Below are 26,647 nucleotides of genomic sequence, written 5' to 3' on the forward strand. Positions count from 1 at the left end.
CACAAAAGACAGCATATACAGAACACGTATCAGCAGCTCAACTAGAGAGCTGCTCTTCAATAAGCCCATAAGGAGAGAAACAATAAGACAATTACCTGTGATTACCCAGAAGTCTCTGGTAGCGATGGAGGTATTGAGGTTGTGGTATTCCAACGCTGAAAAAGAACAGAGGAACAGCATGACCGGTCTGACATTTCTTCTTTATGTGAGTCAAAATCATTTCTGTCAAGCTCTTTATGAATTTAACTGGTCAGAACTACATTGGTGCTTTGAGTGGCTCGATTTCTCCTTGTGAAAACATCACTGCACTGGTACTGAGAGTTTACAGTGGCACAACTTAAACCTGCATTATGCCTGTGTGTCCTAGAGCTTCTTATACTGAGAGCTCTGGCTGAGTGTCTCACTGTGAGAGCTGATATCTGCATGGGCTCTACCTCTCTTCTGGTTGTCTGTTGAGTTTCCCAGGCTTTAGCTCGGTTACATATTTCCTGCCTGATTAAGTACTGGGGCTGGCACAGTGGTTTGGGGATATGCTGTTTCACTGGCCTATGAAATCAGACACGTTACAGAAAGAGAGACAGGGGTAGAGTTGTATAGAGTGAGAGCGAGATAGATATCTGGTTCAGGTGTCACAAACAAACTGGCAGTGATAACAGCTCTAAAATGGCCATCCGGCTGTGAGGCTGGCACTAGTCCCCCCCCTCCTCTCCATTCTCAGCACGTCCCCAAACATCCTCTACACATCTGTCTGGGGGGTTCTTTTATTCATTTCTAAAGATTTACAAGCCTGTCACATCACCCTCTGCCACTGTATGAGTGAGTAGGGGAACAATGGATGCTCTGGCCTGTTACTCGTTACTACTGCAGGGCTGTCAGCACAATCTCTTTAATACTGTCCAATACTGTAGTCTCAGCCGTGCACAATCTCTTTAATACTGTCCAATACTGTAGTCTCAGCCGTGCACAATCTCTTTAATACTGTCCAATACTGTAGTCTCAGCCGTGCACAATCTCTTTAACACTGTCCAATACTGTAGTCTCAGCCGTGCACAATCTCTTTAATACTGTCCAATACTGTAGTCTCAGCCGTGCACAATCTCTTTAACACTGTCCAATACTGTAGTCTCAGCCGTGCACAATCTCTTTAACACTGTCCAATACTGTAGTCTCAGCCGTGCACAATCTCTTTAATACTGTCCAATACTGTAGTCTCAGCCGTGCACAATCTCTTTAATACTGTCCAATACTGTAGTCTCAGCCGTGCACAATCTCTTTAATACTGTCCAATACTGTAGTCTCAGCCGTGCACAATCTCTTTAATACTGTCCAATACTGTAGTCTCAGCCGTGCACAATCTCTTTAACACTGTCCAATACTGTAGTCTCAGCCGTGCACAATCTCTTTAACACTGTCCAATACTGTAGTCTCAGCCGTGCACAATCTCTTTAATACTGTCCAATACTGTAGTCTCAGCCGTGCACAATCTCTTTAACACTGTCCAATACTGTAGTCTCAGCCGTGCACAATCGTGCTGCTTAATCTGTGATGATGTTTCACATAAACCTCAGAGCTCCACTGCTGAAGTTAGAGAGGCCTAGGGATGAAAAACACCGCGTTCTGAAAGGTATTTGTTGGATGGATTTAAAAGGAGCAGGTTGTGTGTGATTCCCTTGTTGAATATAGGAAAACAACATGTACTCTAAACAGTAGTTTAGAAGTCAAATACTCATCAAAAATATTCAACAAATGAATGTGTGTTGTGTTGTGATGATTCTTTACTTGATGAGTTGTTTGGTTTTCCATCATCCACATTCTGGTTTAAGATACATTATCAACTGTCACAGCCTTACTAAAACCTTGGCACATAGTTAGGCTTCTTAAATGTAGAAACAGACACACACACACACACACACACACACACACACACACACACACACACACACACACACACACACACACACACACACACACACACACACACACACACACACACACACACACACACACACACACACACACACACACACACACACACACCACTGAAAGGAAGAAAGCACAGAAGACAAGCTTAAAAACTCATCACCACATTTGATATCTATCTATCTATCTATCTATCTATCTAACTAACTATCTATATATGAACAGTCTGAAAAATCCCCTGACCTTCCCTGGAATTCTCCAGGTTGAAAACAGTAACTTCGGAAGTGGAGAGAGATTTAGGGCCGTCTCTGTCTGAACAGGGCCTGAGGTGTTCTACTGTGCACACTGATAAACCCCCCACTGTTAATTATTTACTGTGGTAATTGCCTTTGAAGAGTGGAGCCAGCCGCTGCCAACATATGGCAGAGACCTCCCTCACCTCCCCATAAAACTGTAGTACTGTAATATTACGAATGGCAGAGACCCCCCTCACCTCCCTATAAAACTGTAATACTGTAATATTACGAATGACAGAGACCTCCCTCACCTCCCTATAAAACTGTAATATTACGAACGGCAGAGACCCCCCTCACCTCCCTATAAAACTGTAATACTGTAATATTACGAATGACAGAGACCTCCCTCACCTCCCTATAAAACTGTAATATTACGAACGGCAGAGACCTCCCTCACCTCCATATAAAACTGTAATATTACGAACGGCAGAGACCTCCCTCACCTCCCTATAAAACTGTAATATTACGAATGGCAGAGACCTCCCTCACCTCCCTATAAAACTGTGATATTACGAACGGCAGAGACCTCCCTCACCTCCCTATAAAACTGTAATATTACGAACAGCAGAGACCTCCCTCACCTCCCTATAAAACTGTAATATTACGAATGGCAGAGACCTCCCTCACCTCCCTATAAAACTGTAATATTACGAATGGCAGAGACCTCCCTCACCTCCCTATAAAACTGTAATATTACGAACGGCAGAGACCTCCCTCACCTCCCTATAAAACTGTAATATTACGAATGGCAGAGACCTCCCTCACCTCCCTATAAAACTGTGATATTACGAACGGCAGAGACCTCCCTCACCTCCCTATAAAACTGTAATATTACGAACAGCAGAGACCTCCCTCACCTCCCTATAAAACTGTAATATTACGAATGGCAGAGACCTCCCTCACCTCCCTATAAAACTGTAATATTACGAATGGCAGAGACCTCCCTCACCTCCCTATAAAACTGTAATATTACGAATGGAAGAGACCTCCCTCACCTCCCTATTAAACTGTAATATTACGAACGGCAGAGACCTCCCTCACCTCCCTATAAAACTGTAGTACTGTAATATTACGAATGGAAGAGACCTCCCTCACCTCCCTATAAAACTGTAGTACTGTAATATTACGAATGGCAGAGACCTCCCTCACCTCCCTATAAAACTGTAGTACTGTAATATTACGAATGGCAGAGACCTCCCTCACCTCCCTATAAAACTGTAATATTACGAACGGCAGAGACCTCCCTCACCTCCCTATAAAACTGTAATATTACGAACGGCAGAGACCTCCCTCACCTCCCTATAAAACTGTAGTACTGTAATATTACGAACGGCAGAGACCTCCCTCACCTCCCTATAAAACTGTAATATTACGAACGGCAGAGACCTCCCTCACCTCCCTATAAAACTGTACTACTGTAATATTACGAATGGCAGAGACCTCCCTCACCTCCCTATAAAACTGTAATATTACGAACGGCAGAGACCTCCCACACCTCCCTATAAAACTGTAATATTACGAATGGCAGAGACCTCCCTCACCTCCCTATAAAACTGTAGTACTGTAATATTACGAATGGCAGAGACCTCCCTCACCTCCCTATAAAACTGTAGTACTGTAATATTACGAATGGCAGAGACCTCCCTCACCTCCCTATAAAACTGTAATATTACGAACGGCAGAGACCTCCCTCACCTCCCTATAAAACTGTAATACTGTAATATTACGAATGGCAGAGACCTCCCTCACCTCCCTATAAAACTGTAATATTACGAATGGCAGAGACCTCCCTCACCTCCCTATAAAACTGTAATATTACGAATGGCAGAGACCTCCCTCACCTCCCTATAAAACTGTAATATTACGAACAGCAGAGACCTCCCTCACCTCCCTATAAAACTGTAATATTACGAACGGCAGAGACCTCCCTCACCTCCCTATAAAACTGTAATATTACGAATGGCAGAGACCTCCCTCACCTCCCTATAAAACTGTAATATTACGAATGGCAGAGACCTCCCTCACCTCCCTATAAAACTGTAATATTACGAACGGCAGAGACCTCCCTCACCTCCCTATAAAACTGTAATATTACGAATGGCAGAGACCTCCCTCACCTCCCTATAAAACTGTAATACTGTAATATTACAAATGGCAGAGACCTCCCTCACCTCCCTATAAAACTGTAATATTACGACTGGCAGAGACCTCCCTCACCTCCCTATAAAACTGTAATACTGTAATATTACGAATGGCAGAGACCTCCCTCACCTCCCTATAAAACTGTAATACTGTAATATTACGAACGGCAGAGACCTCCCTCACCTCCCTATAAAACTGTAATATTACGAACGGCAGAGACCTCCCTCACCTCCCTATAAAACTGTAATATTACGAATGGCAGAGACCTCCCTCAACTCCCTATAAAACTGTAATATTACGAACGGCAGAGACCTCCCTCACCTCCCTATAAAACTGTAATATTACGAATGGCAGAGACCTCCCTCACCTCCCTATAAAACTGTAATATTACGAACGGCAGAGACCTCCCTCACCTCCCTATAAAACTGTAATATTACGAATGGCAGAGACCTCCCTCACCTCCCTATAAAACTGTAATACTGTAATATTACGAATGGCAGAGACCTCCCTCACCTCCCTATAAAACTGTAATACTGTAATATTACGAATGGCAGAGACCTCCCTCACCTCCCTATAAAACTGTAATATTACGAATGGCAGAGACCTCCCTCACCTCCCTATAAAACTGTAATATTACGAACGGCAGAGACCTCCCTCACCTCCCTATAAAACTGTAGTACTGTAATATTATGAATGGCAGAGACCTCCCTCGCCTCCCTATAAAACTGTAATATTACGAACGGCAGAGACCTCCCTCACCTCCCTATAAAACTGTAATATTACGAATGGCAGAGACCTCCCTCACCTCCCTATAAAACTGTAATATTACGACTGGCAGAGACCTCCCTCACCTCCCTATAAAACTGTAATACTGTAATATTACGAATGGCAGAGACCTCCCTCACCTCCCTATAAAACTGTAATATTATGAATGGCAGAGACCTCCCTCACCTCCCTATAAAACTGTAATACTGTAATATTACGAAGGGCAGAGACCTCCCTCACCTCCCTATAAAACTGTAATACTGTAATATTACGAACGGCAGAGACCTCCCTCACCTCCCTATAAAACTGTAATACTGTAATATTACGAACGGCAGAGACCTCCCTCACCTCCCTATAAAACTGTAATACTGTAATATTACAAATGGCAGAGACCTCCCTCACCTCCCTATAAAACTGTAATACTGTAATATTACGAACGGCAGAGACCTCCCTCACCTCCCTATAAAACTGTGATATTACGAACGGCAGAGACCTCCCTCACCTCCCTATAAAACTGTAATATTACGAAGGGCAGAGACCTCCCTCACCTCCCTATAAAACTGTGATATTACGAACGGCAGAGACCTCCCTCACCTCCCTATAAAACTGTAATATTACGAATGGCAGAGACCTCCCTCACCTCCCTATAAAACTGTAATACTGTAATATTACGAATGGCAGAGACCTCCCTCACCTCCCTATAAAACTGTGATATTACGAACGGCAGAGACCTCCCTCACCTCCCTATAAAACTGTAATATTACGAACGGCAGAGACCTCCCTCACCTCTCTATAAAACTGTAATATTACGAATGGCAGAGACCTCCCTCACCTCCCTATAAAACTGTGATATTACGAACGGCAGATACCTCCCTCACCTCCCTATAAAACTGTAATATTACGAATGGCAGAGACCTCCCTCACCTCCCTATAAAACTGTGATATTACGAACGGCAGAGACCTCCCTCACCTCCCTATAAAACTGTAATACTGTAATATTACGAACGGCAGAGACCTCCCTCACCTCCCTATAAAACTGTAATACTGTAATATTACGAATGGCAGAGACCTCCCTAACCAAACTATGAAACTGTAATATTACGAACGGCAGAGACCTCCCTCACCTCCCTATAAAACTGTAATATTACGAACGGCAGAGACCTCCCTCACCTCCCTATAAAACTGTGATATTACGAATGGCAGAGACCTCCCTCACCTCCCTATAAAACTGTAATATTGCGAACGGCAGAGACCTCCCTCACCTCCCTATAAAACTGTAATACTGTAATATTACGAATGGCAGAGACCTCCCTCACCTCCCTATAAAACTGTAATATTACGAATGGCAGAGACCTCCCTCACCTCCCTATAAAACTGTGATATTACGAACGGCAGAGACCTCCCTCACCTCCCTATAAAACTGTGATGTTACGAACGGCAGAGACCTCCCTCACCTCCCTATAAAACTGTGATATTACGAACGGCAGAGACCTCCCTCACCTCCCTATAAAACTGTGATATTACGAACGGCAGAGACCTCCCTCACCTCCCTGTAAAACTGTGATGTTACGAACGGCAGAGACCTCCCTCACCTCCCTATAAAACTGTAATACTGTAATATTACGAACGGCAGAGACCTCCCTCACCTCCCTATAAAACTGTAATATTACGAATGGCAGAGACCTCCCTCACCTCCCTATAAAACTGTAATATTACGAATGGCAGAGACCTCCCTCACCTCCCTATAAAACTGTAATATTACGAATGGCAGAGACCTCCCTCACCTCCCTATAAAACTGTAATATTACGAATGGCAGAGACCTCCCTCGACTCCCTATAAAACTGTAATACTGTAATATTACGAATGGCAAAGACCTCCCTCACCTCCCTATAAAACTGTAATATTACGAATGGCAGAGACCTCCCTCACCTCCCTATTAAACTGTAATATTACGAACAGCAGAGACCTCCCTCACCTCCCTATAAAACTGTAATATTACGAATGGCAGAGACCTCCCTCACCTCCCTATAAAACTGTAGTACTGTAATATTACGAATGGCAGAGACCTCCCTCACCTCCCTATAAAACTGTGATACTGTAATATTACGAATGGCAGAGACCTCCCTCACCTCCCTATAAAACTGTAATATTACGAACGGCAGAGACCTCCCTCACCTCCCTATAAAACTGTAATATTACGAACGGCAGAGACCTCCCTCACCTCCCTATAAAACTGTAATACTGTAATATTACGAATGGCAGAGACCTCCCTCACCTCCCTATAAAACTGTAATATTACGAACGGCAGAGACCTCCCTCACCTCCCTATAAAACTGTAATACTGTAATATTACGAATGGCAGAGACCTCCCTCACCTCCCTATAAAACTGTGATATTACGAATGTCAGAGACCTCCCTCACCTCCCTATAAAACTGTGATACTGTAATATTACGAACGGCAGAGACCTGCCTCACCTCCCTATAAAACACGAATGGCAGAGACCTCCCTCACCTCCCTATAAAACTGTAATATTACGAACGGCAGAGACCTCCCTCACCTCCCTATAAAACTGTAATACTGTAATATTACGAATGGCAGAGACCTCCCTCACCTCCCTATAAAACTGTAATATTACGAACGGCAGAGACCTCCCTCACCTCCCTATAAAACTGTAATATTACGAATGGCAGAGACCTCCCTCACCTCCCTATAAAACTGTAATACTGTAATATTACGAACGGCAGAGACCTCCCTCACCTCCCTATAAAACTGTGATATTACGAACGGCAGAGACCTCCCTCACCTCCCTATAAAACTGTGATATTACGAACGGCAGAGACCTCCCTCACCTCCCTATAAAACTGTGATATTACGAACGGCAGAGACCTCCCTCACCTCCCTATAAAACTGTAATATTACGAACGGCAGAGACCTCCCTCACCTCCCTATAAAACTGTAATACTGTAATATTACGAATGGCAGAGACCTCCCTCACCTCCCTATAAAACTGTAATACTGTAATATTACGAACAGCAGAGACCTCCCTCACCTCCCTATAAAACTGTAATATTACGAATGGCAGAGACCTCCCTCACACTCCCTATAAAACTGTAATATTACGAATGGCAGAGACCTCCCTCACCTCCCTATAAAACTGTAATATTACGAATGGCAGAGACCTCCCTCACCTCCCTATAAAACTGTAATATTACGAATGGCAGAGACCTCCCTCGACTCCCTATAAAACTGTAATACTGTAATATTACGAATGGCAAAGACCTCCCTCACCTCCCTATTAAACTGTAATATTACGAACAGCAGAGAGCTCCCTCACCTCCCTATAAAACTGTAATATTACGAATGGCAGAGACCTCCCTCACCTCCCTATAAAACTGTAGTACTGTAATATTACGAATGGCAGAGACCTCCCTCACCTCCCTATAAAACTGTGATACTGTAATATTACGAATGGCAGAGACCTCCCTCACCTCCCTATAAAACTGTAATATTACGAACGGCAGAGACCTTCCTCACCTCCCTATAAAACTGTAATATTACGAACGGCAGAGACCTCCCTCACCTCCCTATAAAACTGTAATACTGTAATATTACGAATGGCAGAGACCTCCCTCACCTCCCTATAAAACTGTAATATTACGAACGGCAGAGACCTCCCTCACCTCCCTATAAAACTGTAATACTGTAATATTACGAATGGCAGAGACCTCCCTCACCTCCCTATAAAACTGTGATATTACGAATGGCAGAGACCTCCCTCACCTCCCTATAAAACTGTGATACTGTAATATTACGAACGGCAGAGACCTGCCTCACCTCCCTATAAAACTGTGATATTACGAATGGCAGAGACCTCCCTCACCTCCCTATAAAACTGTAATATTACGAACGGCAGAGACCTCCCTCACCTCCCTATAAAACTGTAATACTGTAATATTACGAATGGCAGAGACCTCCCTCACCTCCCTATAAAACTGTAATATTACGAACGGCAGAGACCTCCCTCACCTCCCTATAAAACTGTAATACTGTAATATTACGAATGGCAGAGACCTCCCTCACCTCCCTATAAAACTGTAATATTGCGAACGGCAGAGACCTCCCTCACCTCCCTATAAAACTGTAATACTGTAATATTACGAATGGCAGAGACCTCCCTCACCTCCCTATAAAACTGTGATATTACGAATGGCAGAGACCTCCCTCACCTCCCTATAAAACTGTGATACTGTAATATTACGAACGGCAGAGACCTGCCTCACCTCCCTATAAAACTGTGATATTACGAATGGCAGAGACCTCCCTCACCTCCCTATAAAACTGTAATATTACGAACGGCAGAGACCTCCCTCACCTCCCTATAAAACTGTAATACTGTAATATTACGAATGGCAGAGACCTCCCTCACCTCCCTATAAAACTGTAATATTACGAATGGCAGAGACCTCCCTCACCTCCCTATAAAACTGTAATACTGTAATATTACGAACGGCAGAGACCTCCCTCACCTCCCTATAAAACTGTGATATTACGAACGGCAGAGACCTCCCTCACCTCCCTATAAAACTGTGATATTACGAACGGCAGAGACCTCCCTCACCTCCCTATAAAACTGTAATACTGTAATATTACGAATGGCAGAGACCTCCCTCACCTCCCTATAAAACTGTAATATTACGAACGGCAGAGACCTCCCTCACCTCCCTATAAAACTGTAATATTACGAATGGCAGAGACCTCCCTCACCTCCCTATAAAACTGTAATACTGTAATATTACGAACGGCAGAGACCTCCCTCACCTCCCTATAAAACTGTGATATTACGAACGGCAGAGACCTCCCTCACCTCCCTATAAAACTGTGATATTACGAACGGCAGATACCTCCCTCACCTCCCTATAAAACTGTGATATTACGAACGGCAGAGACCTCCCTCACCTCCCTATAAAACTGTAATATTACGAACGGCAGAGACCTCCCTCACCTCCCTATAAAACTGTAATACTGTAATATTACGAATGGCAGAGACCTCCCTCACCTCCCTATAAAACTGTAATACTGTAATATTACGAACAGCAGAGACCTCCCTCACCTCCCTATAAAACTGTAATATTACGAATGGCAGAGACCTCCCTCACCTCCCTATAAAACTGTAATATTACGAACGGCAGAGACCTCCCTCACATCCCTATAAAACTGTAATATTACGAATGGCAGAGACCTCCCTCACCTCCCTATAAAACTGTAATATTACGAACGGCAGAGACCTCCCTCACCTCCCTATAAAACTGTGATATTACGAATGGCAGAGACCTCCCTCACCTCCCTATAAAACTGTAATATTACGAACGGCAGAGACCTCCCTCACCTCCCTATAAAACTGTAATACTGTAATATTACGAATGGCAGAGACCTCCCTCACCTCCCTATAAAACTGTAATACTGTAATTTTACGAACGGCAGAGACCTCCCTCACCTCCCTATAAAACTGTGATATTACGAATGGCAGAGACCTCCCTCACCTCCCTATAAAACTGTAATATTACGAACGGCAGAGACCTCCCTCACCTCCCTATAAAACTGTAATACTGTAATATTACGAATGGCAGAGACCTCCCTCACCTCCCTATAAAACTGTAATATTACGAACGGCAGAGACCTCCCTCACCTCCCTATAAAACTGTGATATTACGAATGGCAGAGACCTCCCTCACCTCCCTATAAAACTGTAATATTACGACTGGCAGAGACCTCCCTCACCTCCCTATAAAACTGTAATATTGCGAACGGCAGAGACCTCCCTCACCTCCCTATAAAACTGTAATACTGTAATATTACGAATGGCAGAGACCTCCCTCACCTCCCTATAAAACTGTAATATTACGAATGGCAGAGACCTCCCTCACCTCCCTATAAAACTGTGATATTACGAACGGCAGAGACCTCCCTCACCTCCCTATAAAACTGTGATGTTACGAACGGCAGAGACCTCCCTCACCTCCCTATAAAACTGTGATATTACGAACGGCAGAGACCTCCCTCACCTCCCTATAAAACTGTGATATTACGAACGGCAGAGACCTCCCTCACCTCCCTATAAAACTGTAATACTGTAATATTACGAACGGCAGAGACCTCCCTCACCTCCCTATAAAACTGTAATATTACGAATGGCAGAGACCTCCCTCACCTCCCTATAAAACTGTAATATTACGAATGGCAGAGACCTCCCTCACCTCCCTATAAAACTGTAATATTACGAATGGCAGAGACCTCCCTCACCTCCCTATAAAACTGTAATATTACGAATGGCAGAGACCTCCCTCGACTCCCTATAAAACTGTAATACTGTAATATTACGAATGGCAAAGACCTCCCTCACCTCCCTATAAAACTGTAATATTACGAATGGCAGAGACCTCCCTCACCTCCCTATTAAACTGTAATATTACGAACAGCAGAGACCTCCCTCACCTCCCTATAAAACTGTAATATTACGAATGGCAGAGACCTCCCTCACCTCCCTATAAAACTGTAGTACTGTAATATTACGAATGGCAGAGACCTCCCTCACCTCCCTATAAAACTGTGATACTGTAATATTACGAATGGCAGAGACCTCCCTCACCTCCCTATAAAACTGTAATATTACGAACGGCAGAGACCTCCCTCACCTCCCTATAAAACTGTAATATTACGAACGGCAGAGACCTCCCTCACCTCCCTATAAAACTGTAATACTGTAATATTACGAATGGCAGAGACCTCCCTCACCTCCCTATAAAACTGTAATATTACGAACGGCAGAGACCTCCCTCACCTCCCTATAAAACTGTAATACTGTAATATTACGAATGGCAGAGACCTCCCTCACCTCCCTATAAAACTGTGATATTACGAATGGCAGAGACCTCCCTCACCTCCCTATAAAACTGTGATACTGTAATATTACGAACGGCAGAGACCTGCCTCACCTCCCTATAAAACTGTGATATTACGAATGGCAGAGACCTCCCTCACCTCCCTATAAAACTGTAATATTACGAACGGCAGAGACCTCCCTCACCTCCCTATAAAACTGTAATACTGTAATATTACGAATGGCAGAGACCTCCCTCACCTCCCTATAAAACTGTAATATTACGAACGGCAGAGACCTCCCTCACCTCCCTATAAAACTGTGATATTACGAATGGCAGAGACCTCCCTCACCTCCCTATAAAACTGTAATACTGTAATATTACGAACGGCAGAGACCTCCCTCACCTCCCTATAAAACTGTGATATTACGAACGGCAGAGACCTCGCTCACCTCCCTATAAAACTGTGATATTACGAACGGCAGAGACCTCCCTCACCTCCCTATAAAACTGTGATATTACGAACGGCAGAGACCTCCCTCACCTCCCTATAAAACTGTAATATTACGAACGGCAGAGACCTCCCTCACCTCCCTATAAAACTGTAATACTGTAATATTACGAATGGCAGAGACCTCCCTCACCTCCCTATAAAACTGTAATACTGTAATATTACGAACAGCAGAGACCTCCCTCACCTCCCTATAAAACTGTAATATTACGAATGGCAGAGACCTCCCTCACCTCCCTATAAAACTGTAATATTACGAATGGCAGAGACCTCCCTCACCTCCCTATAAAACTGTAATATTACGAATGGCAGAGACCTCCCTCACCTCCCTATAAAACTGTAATATTACGAATGGCAGAGACCTCCCTCGACTCCCTATAAAACTGTAATACTGTAATATTACGAATGGCAAAGACCTCCCTCACCTCCCTATAAAACTGTAATATTACGAATGGCAGAGACCTCCCTCACCTCCCTATTAAACTGTAATATTACGAACAGCAGAGACCTCCCTCACCTCCCTATAAAACTGTAATATTACGAATGGCAGAGACCTCCCTCACCTCCCTATAAAACTGTAGTACTGTAATATTACGAATGGCAGAGACCTCCCTCACCTCCCTATAAAACTGTATTACTGTAATATTACGAATGGCAGAGACCTCCCTCACCTCCCTATAAAACTGTAATATTACGAACGGCAGAGACCTCCCTCACCTCCCTATAAAACTGTAATATTACGAACGGCAGAGACCTCACTCACCTCCCTATAAAACTGTAATACTGTAATATTACGAATGGCAGAGACCTCCCTCACCTCCCTATAAAACTGTAATATTACGAACGGCAGAGACCTCCCTCACCTCCCTATAAAACTGTAATACTGTAATATTACGAATGGCAGAGACCTCCCTCACCTCCCTATAAAACTGTGATATTACGAATGGCAGAGACCTCCCTCACCTCCCTATAAAACTGTGATACTGTAATATTACGAACGGCAGAGACCTCCCTCACCTCCCTATAAAACTGTAATATTACGAACGGCAGAGACCTCCCTCACCTCCCTATAAAACTGTAATACTGTAATATTACGAATGGCAGAGACCTCCCTCACCTCCCTATAAAACTGTAATATTACGAACGGCAGAGACCTCCCTCACCTCCCTATAAAACTGTAATATTACGAATGGCAGAGACCTCCCTCACCTCCCTATAAAACTGTAATACTGTAATATTACGAACGGCAGAGACCTCCCTCACCTCCCTATAAAACTGTGATATTACGAACGGCAGAGACCTCCCTCACCTCCCTATAAAACTGTGATATTACGAACGGCAGAGACCTCCCTCACCTCCCTATAAAACTGTGATATTACGAACGGCAGAGACCTCCCTCACCTCCCTATAAAACTGTAATATTACGAACGGCAGAGACCTCCCTCACCTCCCTATAAAACTGTAATACTGTAATATTACGAATGGCAGAGACCTCCCTCACCTCCCTATAAAACTGTAATACTGTAATATTACGAACAGCAGAGACCTCCCTCACCTCCCTATAAAACTGTAATATTACGAATGGCAGAGACCTCCCTCACCTCCCTATAAAACTGTAATATTACGAACGGCAGAGACCTCCCTCACATCCCTATAAAACTGTAATATTACGAATGGCAGAGACCTCCCTCACCTCCCTATAAAACTGTGATATTACGAATGGCAGAGACCTCCCTCACCTCCCTATAAAACTGTAATATTACGAACGGCAGAGACCTCCCTCACCTCCCTATAAAACTGTAATACTGTAATATTACGAATGGCAGAGACCTCCCTCACCTCCCTATAAAACTGTAATACTGTAATATTACGAACAGCAGAGACCTCCCTCACCTCCCTATAAAACTGTAATACTGTAATATTACGAATGGCAGAGACCTCCCTCACCTCCCTATAAAACTGTAATATTGCGAACGGCAGAGACCTCCCTCACCTCCCTATAAAACTGTAATACTGTAATATTACGAATGGCAGAGACCTCCCTCACCTCCCTATAAAACTGTGATATTACGAATGGCAGAGACCTCCCTCACCTCCCTATAAAACTGTGATACTGTAATATTACGAACGGCAGAGACCTGCCTCACCTCCCTATAAAACTGTGATATTACGAATGGCAGAGACCTCCCTCACCTCCCTATAAAACTGTAATATTACGAACGGCAGAGACCTCCCTCACCTCCCTATAAAACTGTAATACTGTAATATTACGAATGGCAGAGACCTCCCTCACCTCCCTATAAAACTGTAATATTACGAATGGCAGAGACCTCCCTCACCTCCCTATAAAACTGTAATACTGTAATATTACGAACGGCAGAGACCTCCCTCACCTCCCTATAAAACTGTGATATTACGAACGGCAGAGACCTCCCTCACCTCCCTATAAAACTGTGATATTACGAACGGCAGAGACCTCCCTCACCTCCCTATAAAACTGTAATACTGTAATATTACGAATGGCAGAGACCTCCCTCACCTCCCTATAAAACTGTAATATTACGAACGGCAGAGACCTCCCTCACCTCCCTATAAAACTGTAATATTACGAATGGCAGAGACCTCCCTCACCTCCCTATAAAACTGTAATACTGTAATATTACGAACGGCAGAGACCTCCCTCACCTCCCTATAAAACTGTGATATTACGAACGGCAGAGACCTCCCTCACCTCCCTATAAAACTGTGATATTACGAACGGCAGATACCTCCCTCACCTCCCTATAAAACTGTGATATTACGAACGGCAGAGACCTCCCTCACCTCCCTATAAAACTGTAATATTACGAACGGCAGAGACCTCCCTCACCTCCCTATAAAACTGTAATACTGTAATATTACGAATGGCAGAGACCTCCCTCACCTCCCTATAAAACTGTAATACTGTAATATTACGAACAGCAGAGACCTCCCTCACCTCCCTATAAAACTGTAATATTACGAATGGCAGAGACCTCCCTCACCTCCCTATAAAACTGTAATATTACGAACGGCAGAGACCTCCCTCACATCCCTATAAAACTGTAATATTACGAATGGCAGAGACCTCCCTCACCTCCCTATAAAACTGTAATATTACGAACGGCAGAGACCTCCCTCACCTCCCTATAAAACTGTGATATTACGAATGGCAGAGACCTCCCTCACCTCCCTATAAAACTGTAATATTACGAACGGCAGAGACCTCCCTCACCTCCCTATAAAACTGTAATACTGTAATATTACGAATGGCAGAGACCTCCCTCACCTCCCTATAAAACTGTAATACTGTAATTTTACGAACGGCAGAGACCTCCCTCACCTCCCTATAAAACTGTGATATTACGAATGGCAGAGACCTCCCTCACCTCCCTATAAAACTGTAATATTACGAACGGCAGAGACCTCCCTCACCTCCCTATAAAACTGTAATACTGTAATATTACGAATGGCAGAGACCTCCCTCACCTCCCTATAAAACTGTAATATTACGAACGGCAGAGACCTCCCTCACCTCCCTATAAAACTGTGATATTACGAATGGCAGAGACCTCCCTCACCTCCCTATAAAACTGTAATATTACGACTGGCAGAGACCTCCCTCACCTCCCTATAAAACTGTAATATTGCGAACGGCAGAGACCTCCCTCACCTCCCTATAAAACTGTAATACTGTAATATTACGAATGGCAGAGACCTCCCTCACCTCCCTATAAAACTGTAATATTACGAATGGCAGAGACCTCCCTCACCTCCCTATAAAACTGTGATATTACGAACGGCAGAGACCTCCCTCACCTCCCTATAAAACTGTGATGTTACGAACGGCAGAGACCTCCCTCACCTCCCTATAAAACTGTGATATTACGAACGGCAGAGACCTCCCTCACCTCCCTATAAAACTGTGATATTACGAACGGCAGAGACCTCCCTCACCTCCCTATAAAACTGTAATACTGTAATATTACGAACGGCAGAGACCTCCCTCACCTCCCTATAAAACTGTAATATTACGAATGGCAGAGACCTCCCTCACCTCCCTATAAAACTGTAATATTACGAATGGCAGAGACCTCCCTCACCTCCCTATAAAACTGTAATATTACGAATGGCAGAGACCTCCCTCACCTCCCTATAAAACTGTAATATTACGAATGGCAGAGACCTCCCTCGACTCCCTATAAAACTGTAATACTGTAATATTACGAATGGCAAAGACCTCCCTCACCTCCCTATAAAACTGTAATATTACGAATGGCAGAGACCTCCCTCACCTCCCTATTAAACTGTAATATTACGAACAGCAGAGACCTCCCTCACCTCCCTATAAAACTGTAATATTACGAATGGCAGAGACCTCCCTCACCTCCCTATAAAACTGTAGTACTGTAATATTACGAATGGCAGAGACCTCCCTCACCTCCCTATAAAACTGTGATACTGTAATATTACGAATGGCAGAGACCTCCCTCACCTCCCTATAAAACTGTAATATTACGAACGGCAGAGACCTCCCTCACCTCCCTATAAAACTGTAATATTACGAACGGCAGAGACCTCCCTCACCTCCCTATAAAACTGTAATACTGTAATATTACGAATGGCAGAGACCTCCCTCACCTCCCTATAAAACTGTAATATTACGAACGGCAGAGACCTCCCTCACCTCCCTATAAAACTGTAATACTGTAATATTACGAATGGCAGAGACCTCCCTCACCTCCCTATAAAACTGTGATATTACGAATGGCAGAGACCTCCCTCACCTCCCTATAAAACTGTGATACTGTAATATTACGAACGGCAGAGACCTGCCTCACCTCCCTATAAAACTGTGATATTACGAATGGCAGAGACCTCCCTCACCTCCCTATAAAACTGTAATATTACGAACGGCAGAGACCTCCCTCACCTCCCTATAAAACTGTAATACTGTAATATTACGAATGGCAGAGACCTCCCTCACCTCCCTATAAAACTGTAATATTACGAACGGCAGAGACCTCCCTCACCTCCCTATAAAACTGTAATATTACGAATGGCAGAGACCTCCCTCACCTCCCTATAAAACTGTAATACTGTAATATTACGAACGGCAGAGACCTCCCTCACCTCCCTATAAAACTGTGATATTACGAACGGCAGAGACCTCGCTCACCTCCCTATAAAACTGTGATATTACGAACGGCAGAGACCTCCCTCACCTCCCTATAAAACTGTGATATTACGAACGGCAGAGACCTCCCTCACCTCCCTATAAAACTGTAATATTACGAACGGCAGAGACCTCCCTCACCTCCCTATAAAACTGTAATACTGTAATATTACGAATGGCAGAGACCTCCCTCACCTCCCTATAAAACTGTAATACTGTAATATTACGAACAGCAGAGACCTCCCTCACCTCCCTATAAAACTGTAATATTACGAATGGCAGAGACCTCCCTCACCTCCCTATAAAACTGTAATATTACGAATGGCAGAGACCTCCCTCACCTCCCTATAAAACTGTAATATTACGAATGGCAGAGACCTCCCTCACCTCCCTATAAAACTGTAATATTACGAATGGCAGAGACCTCCCTCGACTCCCTATAAAACTGTAATACTGTAATATTACGAATGGCAAAGACCTCCCTCACCTCCCTATAAAACTGTAATATTACGAATGGCAGAGACCTCCCTCACCTCCCTATTAAACTGTAATATTACGAACAGCAGAGACCTCCCTCACCTCCCTATAAAACTGTAATATTACGAATGGCAGAGACCTCCCTCACCTCCCTATAAAACTGTAGTACTGTAATATTACGAATGGCAGAGACCTCCCTCACCTCCCTATAAAACTGTATTACTGTAATATTACGAATGGCAGAGACCTCCCTCACCTCCCTATAAAACTGTAATATTACGAACGGCAGAGACCTCCCTCACCTCCCTATAAAACTGTAATATTACGAACGGCAGAGACCTCACTCACCTCCCTATAAAACTGTAATACTGTAATATTACGAATGGCAGAGACCTCCCTCACCTCCCTATAAAACTGTAATATTACGAACGGCAGAGACCTCCCTCACCTCCCTATAAAACTGTAATACTGTAATATTACGAATGGCAGAGACCTCCCTCACCTCCCTATAAAACTGTGATATTACGAATGGCAGAGACCTCCCTCACCTCCCTATAAAACTGTGATACTGTAATATTACGAACGGCAGAGACCTCCCTCACCTCCCTATAAAACTGTAATATTACGAACGGCAGAGACCTCCCTCACCTCCCTATAAAACTGTAATACTGTAATATTACGAATGGCAGAGACCTCCCTCACCTCCCTATAAAACTGTAATATTACGAACGGCAGAGACCTCCCTCACCTCCCTATAAAACTGTAATATTACGAATGGCAGAGACCTCCCTCACCTCCCTATAAAACTGTAATACTGTAATATTACGAACGGCAGAGACCTCCCTCACCTCCCTATAAAACTGTGATATTACGAACGGCAGAGACCTCCCTCACCTCCCTATAAAACTGTGATATTACGAACGGCAGAGACCTCCCTCACCTCCCTATAAAACTGTGATATTACGAACGGCAGAGACCTCCCTCACCTCCCTATAAAACTGTAATATTACGAACGGCAGAGACCTCCCTCACCTCCCTATAAAACTGTAATACTGTAATATTACGAATGGCAGAGACCTCCCTCACCTCCCTATAAAACTGTAATACTGTAATATTACGAACAGCAGAGACCTCCCTCACCTCCCTATAAAACTGTAATATTACGAATGGCAGAGACCTCCCTCACCTCCCTATAAAACTGTAATATTACGAACGGCAGAGACCTCCCTCACATCCCTATAAAACTGTAATATTACGAATGGCAGAGACCTCCCTCACCTCCCTATAAAACTGTGATATTACGAATGGCAGAGACCTCCCTCACCTCCCTATAAAACTGTAATATTACGAACGGCAGAGACCTCCCTCACCTCCCTATAAAACTGTAATACTGTAATATTACGAATGGCAGAGACCTCCCTCACCTCCCTATAAAACTGTAATACTGTAATATTACGAACAGCAGAGACCTCCCTCACCTCCCTATAAAACTGTAATATTACGAATGGCAGAGACCTCCCTCACCTCCCTATAAAACTGTAATATTACGAACGGCAGAGACCTCCCTCACATCCCTATAAAACTGTAATATTACGAATGGCAGAGACCTCCCTCACCTCCCTATAAAACTGTAATATTACGAACGGCAGAGACCTCCCTCACCTCCCTATAAAACTGTGATATTACGAATGGCAGAGACCTCCCTCACCTCCCTATAAAACTGTAATATTACGAACGGCAGAGACCTCCCTCACCTCCCTATAAAACTGTAATACTGTAATATTACGAATGGCAGAGACCTCCCTCACCTCCCTATAAAACTGTAATACTGTAATTTTACGAACGGCAGAGACCTCCCTCACCTCCCTATAAAACTGTGATATTACGAATGGCAGAGACCTCCCTCACCTCCCTATAAAACTGTAATATTACGAACGGCAGAGACCTCCCTCACCTCCCTATAAAACTGTAATACTGTAATATTACGAATGGCAGAGACCTCCCTCACCTCCCTATAAAACTGTAATATTACGAACGGCAGAGACCTCCCTCACCTCCCTATAAAACTGTGATATTACGAATGGCAGAGACCTCCCTCACCTCCCTATAAAACTGTAATATTACGACTGGCAGAGACCTCCCTCACCTCCCTATAAAACTGTAATATTGCGAACGGCAGAGACCTCCCTCACCTCCCTATAAAACTGTAATACTGTAATATTACGAATGGCAGAGACCTCCCTCACCTCCCTATAAAACTGTAATATTACGAATGGCAGAGACCTCCCTCACCTCCCTATAAAACTGTGATATTACGAACGGCAGAGACCTCCCTCACCTCCCTATAAAACTGTGATGTTACGAACGGCAGAGACCTCCCTCACCTCCCTATAAAACTGTGATATTACGAACGGCAGAGACCTCCCTCACCTCCCTATAAAACTGTGATATTACGAACGGCAGAGACCTCCCTCACCTCCCTATAAAACTGTAATACTGTAATATTACGAACGGCAGAGACCTCCCTCACCTCCCTATAAAACTGTAATATTACGAATGGCAGAGACCTCCCTCACCTCCCTATAAAACTGTAATATTACGAATGGCAGAGACCTCCCTCACCTCCCTATAAAACTGTAATATTACGAATGGCAGAGACCTCCCTCACCTCCCTATAAAACTGTAATATTACGAATGGCAGAGACCTCCCTCGACTCCCTATAAAACTGTAATACTGTAATATTACGAATGGCAAAGACCTCCCTCACCTCCCTATAAAACTGTAATATTACGAATGGCAGAGACCTCCCTCACCTCCCTATTAAACTGTAATATTACGAACAGCAGAGACCTCCCTCACCTCCCTATAAAACTGTAATATTACGAATGGCAGAGACCTCCCTCACCTCCCTATAAAACTGTGATACTGTAATATTACGAATGGCAGAGACCTCCCTCACCTCCCTATAAAACTGTAATATTACGAACGGCAGAGACCTCCCTCACCTCCCTATAAAACTGTAATATTACGAACGGCAGAGACCTCCCTCACCTCCCTATAAAACTGTAATACTGTAATATTACGAATGGCAGAGACCTCCCTCACCTCCCTATAAAACTGTAATATTACGAACGGCAGAGACCTCCCTCACCTCCCTATAAAACTGTAATACTGTAATATTACGAATGGCAGAGACCTCCCTCACCTCCCTATAAAACTGTGATATTACGAATGGCAGAGACCTCCCTCACCTCCCTATAAAACTGTGATACTGTAATATTACGAACGGCAGAGACCTGCCTCACCTCCCTATAAAACTGTGATATTACGAATGGCAGAGACCTCCCTCACCTCCCTATAAAACTGTAATATTACGAACGGCAGAGACCTCCCTCACCTCCCTATAAAACTGTAATACTGTAATATTACGAATGGCAGAGACCTCCCTCACCTCCCTATAAAACTGTAATATTACGAACGGCAGAGACCTCCCTCACCTCCCTATAAAACTGTAATATTACGAATGGCAGAGACCTCCCTCACCTCCCTATAAAACTGTAATACTGTAATATTACGAACGGCAGAGACCTCCCTCACCTCCCTATAAAACTGTGATATTACGAACGGCAGAGACCTCGCTCACCTCCCTATAAAACTGTGATATTACGAACGGCAGAGACCTCCCTCACCTCCCTATAAAACTGTGATATTACGAACGGCAGAGACCTCCCTCACCTCCCTATAAAACTGTAATATTACGAACGGCAGAGACCTCCCTCACCTCCCTATAAAACTGTAATACTGTAATATTACGAATGGCAGAGACCTCCCTCACCTCCCTATAAAACTGTAATACTGTAATATTACGAACAGCAGAGACCTCCCTCACCTCCCTATAAAACTGTAATATTACGAATGGCAGAGACCTCCCTCACCTCCCTATAAAACTGTAATATTACGAATGGCAGAGACCTCCCTCACCTCCCTATAAAACTGTAATATTACGAATGGCAGAGACCTCCCTCACCTCCCTATAAAACTGTAATATTACGAATGGCAGAGACCTCCCTCGACTCCCTATAAAACTGTAATACTGTAATATTACGAATGGCAAAGACCTCCCTCACCTCCCTATAAAACTGTAATATTACGAATGGCAGAGACCTCCCTCACCTCCCTATTAAACTGTAATATTACGAACAGCAGAGACCTCCCTCACCTCCCTATAAAACTGTAATATTACGAATGGCAGAGACCTCCCTCACCTCCCTATAAAACTGTAGTACTGTAATATTACGAATGGCAGAGACCTCCCTCACCTCCCTATAAAACTGTATTACTGTAATATTACGAATGGCAGAGACCTCCCTCACCTCCCTATAAAACTGTAATATTACGAACGGCAGAGACCTCCCTCACCTCCCTATAAAACTGTAATATTACGAACGGCAGAGACCTCACTCACCTCCCTATAAAACTGTAATACTGTAATATTACGAATGGCAGAGACCTCCCTCACCTCCCTATAAAACTGTAATATTACGAACGGCAGAGACCTCCCTCACCTCCCTATAAAACTGTAATACTGTAATATTACGAATGGCAGAGACCTCCCTCACCTCCCTATAAAACTGTGATATTACGAATGGCAGAGACCTCCCTCACCTCCCTATAAAACTGACCTCCCTCACCTCCCTATAAAACTGATACTGTAATATTACGAACGGCAGAGACCTCCCTCACCTCCCTATAAAACTGTAATATTACGAACGGCAGAGACCTCCCTCACCTCCCTATAAAACTGTAATACTGTAATATTACGAATGGCAGAGACCTCCCTCACCTCCCTATAAAACTGTAATATTACGAACGGCAGAGACCTCCCTCACCTCCCTATAAAACTGTAATATTACGAATGGCAGAGACCTCCCTCACCTCCCTATAAAACTGTAATACTGTAATATTACGAACGGCAGAGACCTCCCTCACCTCCCTATAAAACTGTGATATTACGAACGGCAGAGACCTCCCTCACCTCCCTATAAAACTGTGATATTACGAACGGCAGAGACCTCCCTCACCTCCCTATAAAACTGTGATATTACGAACGGCAGAGACCTCCCTCACCTCCCTATAAAACTGTAATATTACGAACGGCAGAGACCTCCCTCACCTCCCTATAAAACTGTAATACTGTAATATTACGAATGGCAGAGACCTCCCTCACCTCCCTATAAAACTGTAATACTGTAATATTACGAACAGCAGAGACCTCCCTCACCTCCCTATAAAACTGTAATATTACGAATGGCAGAGACCTCCCTCACCTCCCTATAAAACTGTAATATTACGAACGGCAGAGACCTCCCTCACATCCCTATAAAACTGTAATATTACGAATGGCAGAGACCTCCCTCACCTCCCTATAAAACTGTGATATTACGAATGGCAGAGACCTCCCTCACCTCCCTATAAAACTGTAATATTACGAACGGCAGAGACCTCCCTCACCTCCCTATAAAACTGTAATACTGTAATATTACGAATGGCAGAGACCTCCCTCACCTCCCTATAAAACTGTAATACTGTAATTTTACGAACGGCAGAGACCTCCCTCACCTCCCTATAAAACTGTGATATTACGAATGGCAGAGACCTCCCTCACCTCCCTATAAAACTGTAATATTACGAACGGCAGAGACCTCCCTCACCTCCCTATAAAACTGTAATATTACGAACAGCAGAGACCTCCCTCACCTCCCTATAAAACTGTAATACTGTAATATTACGAATGGCAGAGACCTCCCTCACCTCCCTATAAAACTGTAATATTACGAACGGCAGAGACCTCCCTCACCTCCCTATAAAACTGTGATATTACGAATGGCAGAGACCTCCCTCACCTCCCTATAAAACTGTAATATTACGACTGGCAGAGACCTCCCTCACCTCCCTATAAAACTGTAATATTACGAACGGCAGAGACCTCCCTCACCTCCCTATAAAACTGTAATACTGTAATATTACGAATGGCAGAGACCTCCCTCACCTCCCTATAAAACTGTAGTACTGTAATATTACGAACGGCAGAGACCTCCCTCACCTCCCTATAAAACTGTAATACTGTAATATTACGAATGGCAGAGACCTCCCTCACCTCCCTATAAAACTGTAAAACTGTAATATTACGAACAGCAGAGACCTCCCTCACCTCCCTATAAAACTGTAATATTACGAATGGCAGAGACCTCCCTCACCTCCCTATAAAACTGTAATATTACGAACGGCAGAGACCTCCCTCACATCCCTATAAAACTGTAATATTACGAATGGCAGAGACCTCCCTCACCTCCCTATAAAACTGTAATATTACGAACGGCAGAGACCTCCCTCACCTCCCTATAAAACTGTGATATTACGAATGGCAGAGACCTCCCTCACCTCCCTATAAAACTGTAATATTACGAACGGCAGAGACCTCCCTCACCTCCCTATAAAACTGTAATACTGTAATATTACGAATGGCAGAGACCTCCCTCACCTCCCTATAAAACTGTAATACTGTAATTTTACGAACGGCAGAGACCTCCCTCACCTCCCTATAAAACTGTGATATTACGAATGGCAGAGACCTCCCTCACCTCCCTATAAAACTGTAATATTACGAACGGCAGAGACCTCCCTCACCTCCCTATAAAACTGTAATATTACGAACAGCAGAGACCTCCCTCACCTCCCTATATAAAACTGTAATACTGTAATATTACGAATGGCAGAGACCTCCCTCACCTCCCTATAAAACTGTAATATTACGAACGGCAGAGACCTCCCTCACCTCCCTATAAAACTGTGATATTACGAATGGCAGAGACCTCCCTCACCTCCCTATAAAACTGTAATATTACGACTGGCAGAGACCTCCCTCACCTCCCTATAAAACTGTAATATTACGAACGGCAGAGACCTCCCTCACCTCCCTATAAAACTGTAATACTGTAATATTACGAATGGCAGAGACCTCCCTCACCTCCCTATAAAACTGTAGTACTGTAATATTACGAACGGCAGAGACCTCCCTCACCTCCCTATAAAACTGTAATACTGTAATATTACGAATGGCAGAGACCTCCCTCACCTCCCTATAAAACTGTAATATTACGAACGGCAGAGACCTCCCTCACCTCCCTATAAAACTGTAGTACTGTAATATTACGAATGGCAGAGACCTCCCTCACCTCCCTATAAAACTGTAATATTACGAATGGCAGAGACCTCCCTCACCTCCCTATAAAACTGTGATATTACGAATGGCAGAGACCTCCCTCACCTCCCTATAAAACTGTAATATTACGAACGGCAGAGACCTCCCTCACCTCCCTATAAAACTGTAGTACTGTAATATTATGAATGGCAGAGACCTCCCTCGCCTCCCTATAAAACTGTAATATTACGAATGGCAGAGACCTCCCTCACCTCCCTATAAAACTGTAATATTACGAACGGCAGAGACCTCCCTCACCTCCCTATAAAACTGTAGTACTGTAATATTATGAATGGCAGAGACCTCCCTCGCCTCCCTATAAAACTGTAATATTACGAACGGCAGAGACCTCCCTCACCTCCCTATAAAACTGTAATATTACGAATGGCAGAGATCTCCCTCACCTCCCTATAAAACTGTAATATTACGACTGGCAGAGACCTCCCTCACCTCCCTATAAAACTGTAATACTGTAATATTACGAATGGCAGAGACCTCCCTCACCTCCCTATAAAACTGTAATATTATGAATGGCAGAGACCTCCCTCACCTCCCTATAAAACTGTAATACTGTAATATTACGAAGGGCAGAGACCTCCCTCACCTCCCTATAAAACTGTAATACTGTAATATTACGAACGGCAGAGACCTCCCTCATCTCCCTATAAAACTGTAATACTGTAATATTACGAATGGCAGAGACCTCCCTCACCTCCCTATAAAACTGTAATACTGTAATATTACGAACGGCAGAGACCTCCCTCACCTCCCTATAAAACTGTAATACTGTAATATTACGAACGGCAGAGACCTCCCTCACCTCCCTATAAAACTGTAATACTGTAATATTACAAATGGCAGAGACCTCCCTCACCTCCCTATAAAACTGTAATATTACGAAGGGCAGAGACCTCCCTCACCTCCCTATAAAACTGTGATATTACGAACGGCAGAGACCTCCCTCACCTCCCTATAAAACTGTAATATTACGAATGGCAGAGACCTCCCTCACCTCCCTATAAAACTGTAATACTGTAATATTACGAATGGCAGAGACCTCCCTCACCTCCCTATAAAACTGTGATATTACGAACGGCAGAGACCTCCCTCACCTCCCTATAAAACTGTAATATTACGAACGGCAGAGACCTCCCTCACCTCTCTATAAAACTGTAATATTACGAATGGCAGAGACCTCCC

The 26,647-nt window shown here is 43.8% G+C and overlaps 1 protein-coding gene across 1 annotated transcript in view; it reads right to left on the reverse strand.

Moving 5' to 3' along the window:
• Nucleotides 1–26,647, reverse strand: part of LOC139411701 (KIAA1549-like b) — a 129,750-nt gene that overhangs the window by 65,805 nt on the left and 37,298 nt on the right. Inside the window, exon 7 of the mRNA XM_071158353.1 lies at nt 96–155. Within this exon, the coding sequence (XP_071014454.1) occupies nt 96–155 (60 nt within the window). The remainder of the gene's footprint in view (nt 1–95; nt 156–26,647) is intronic.

The sequence above is a fragment of the Oncorhynchus clarkii genome, chromosome 6 (genome assembly GCF_045791955.1).
Source record: "Oncorhynchus clarkii lewisi isolate Uvic-CL-2024 chromosome 6, UVic_Ocla_1.0, whole genome shotgun sequence".
NCBI classification, from domain to species: Eukaryota; Metazoa; Chordata; class Actinopteri; order Salmoniformes; family Salmonidae; genus Oncorhynchus; species Oncorhynchus clarkii.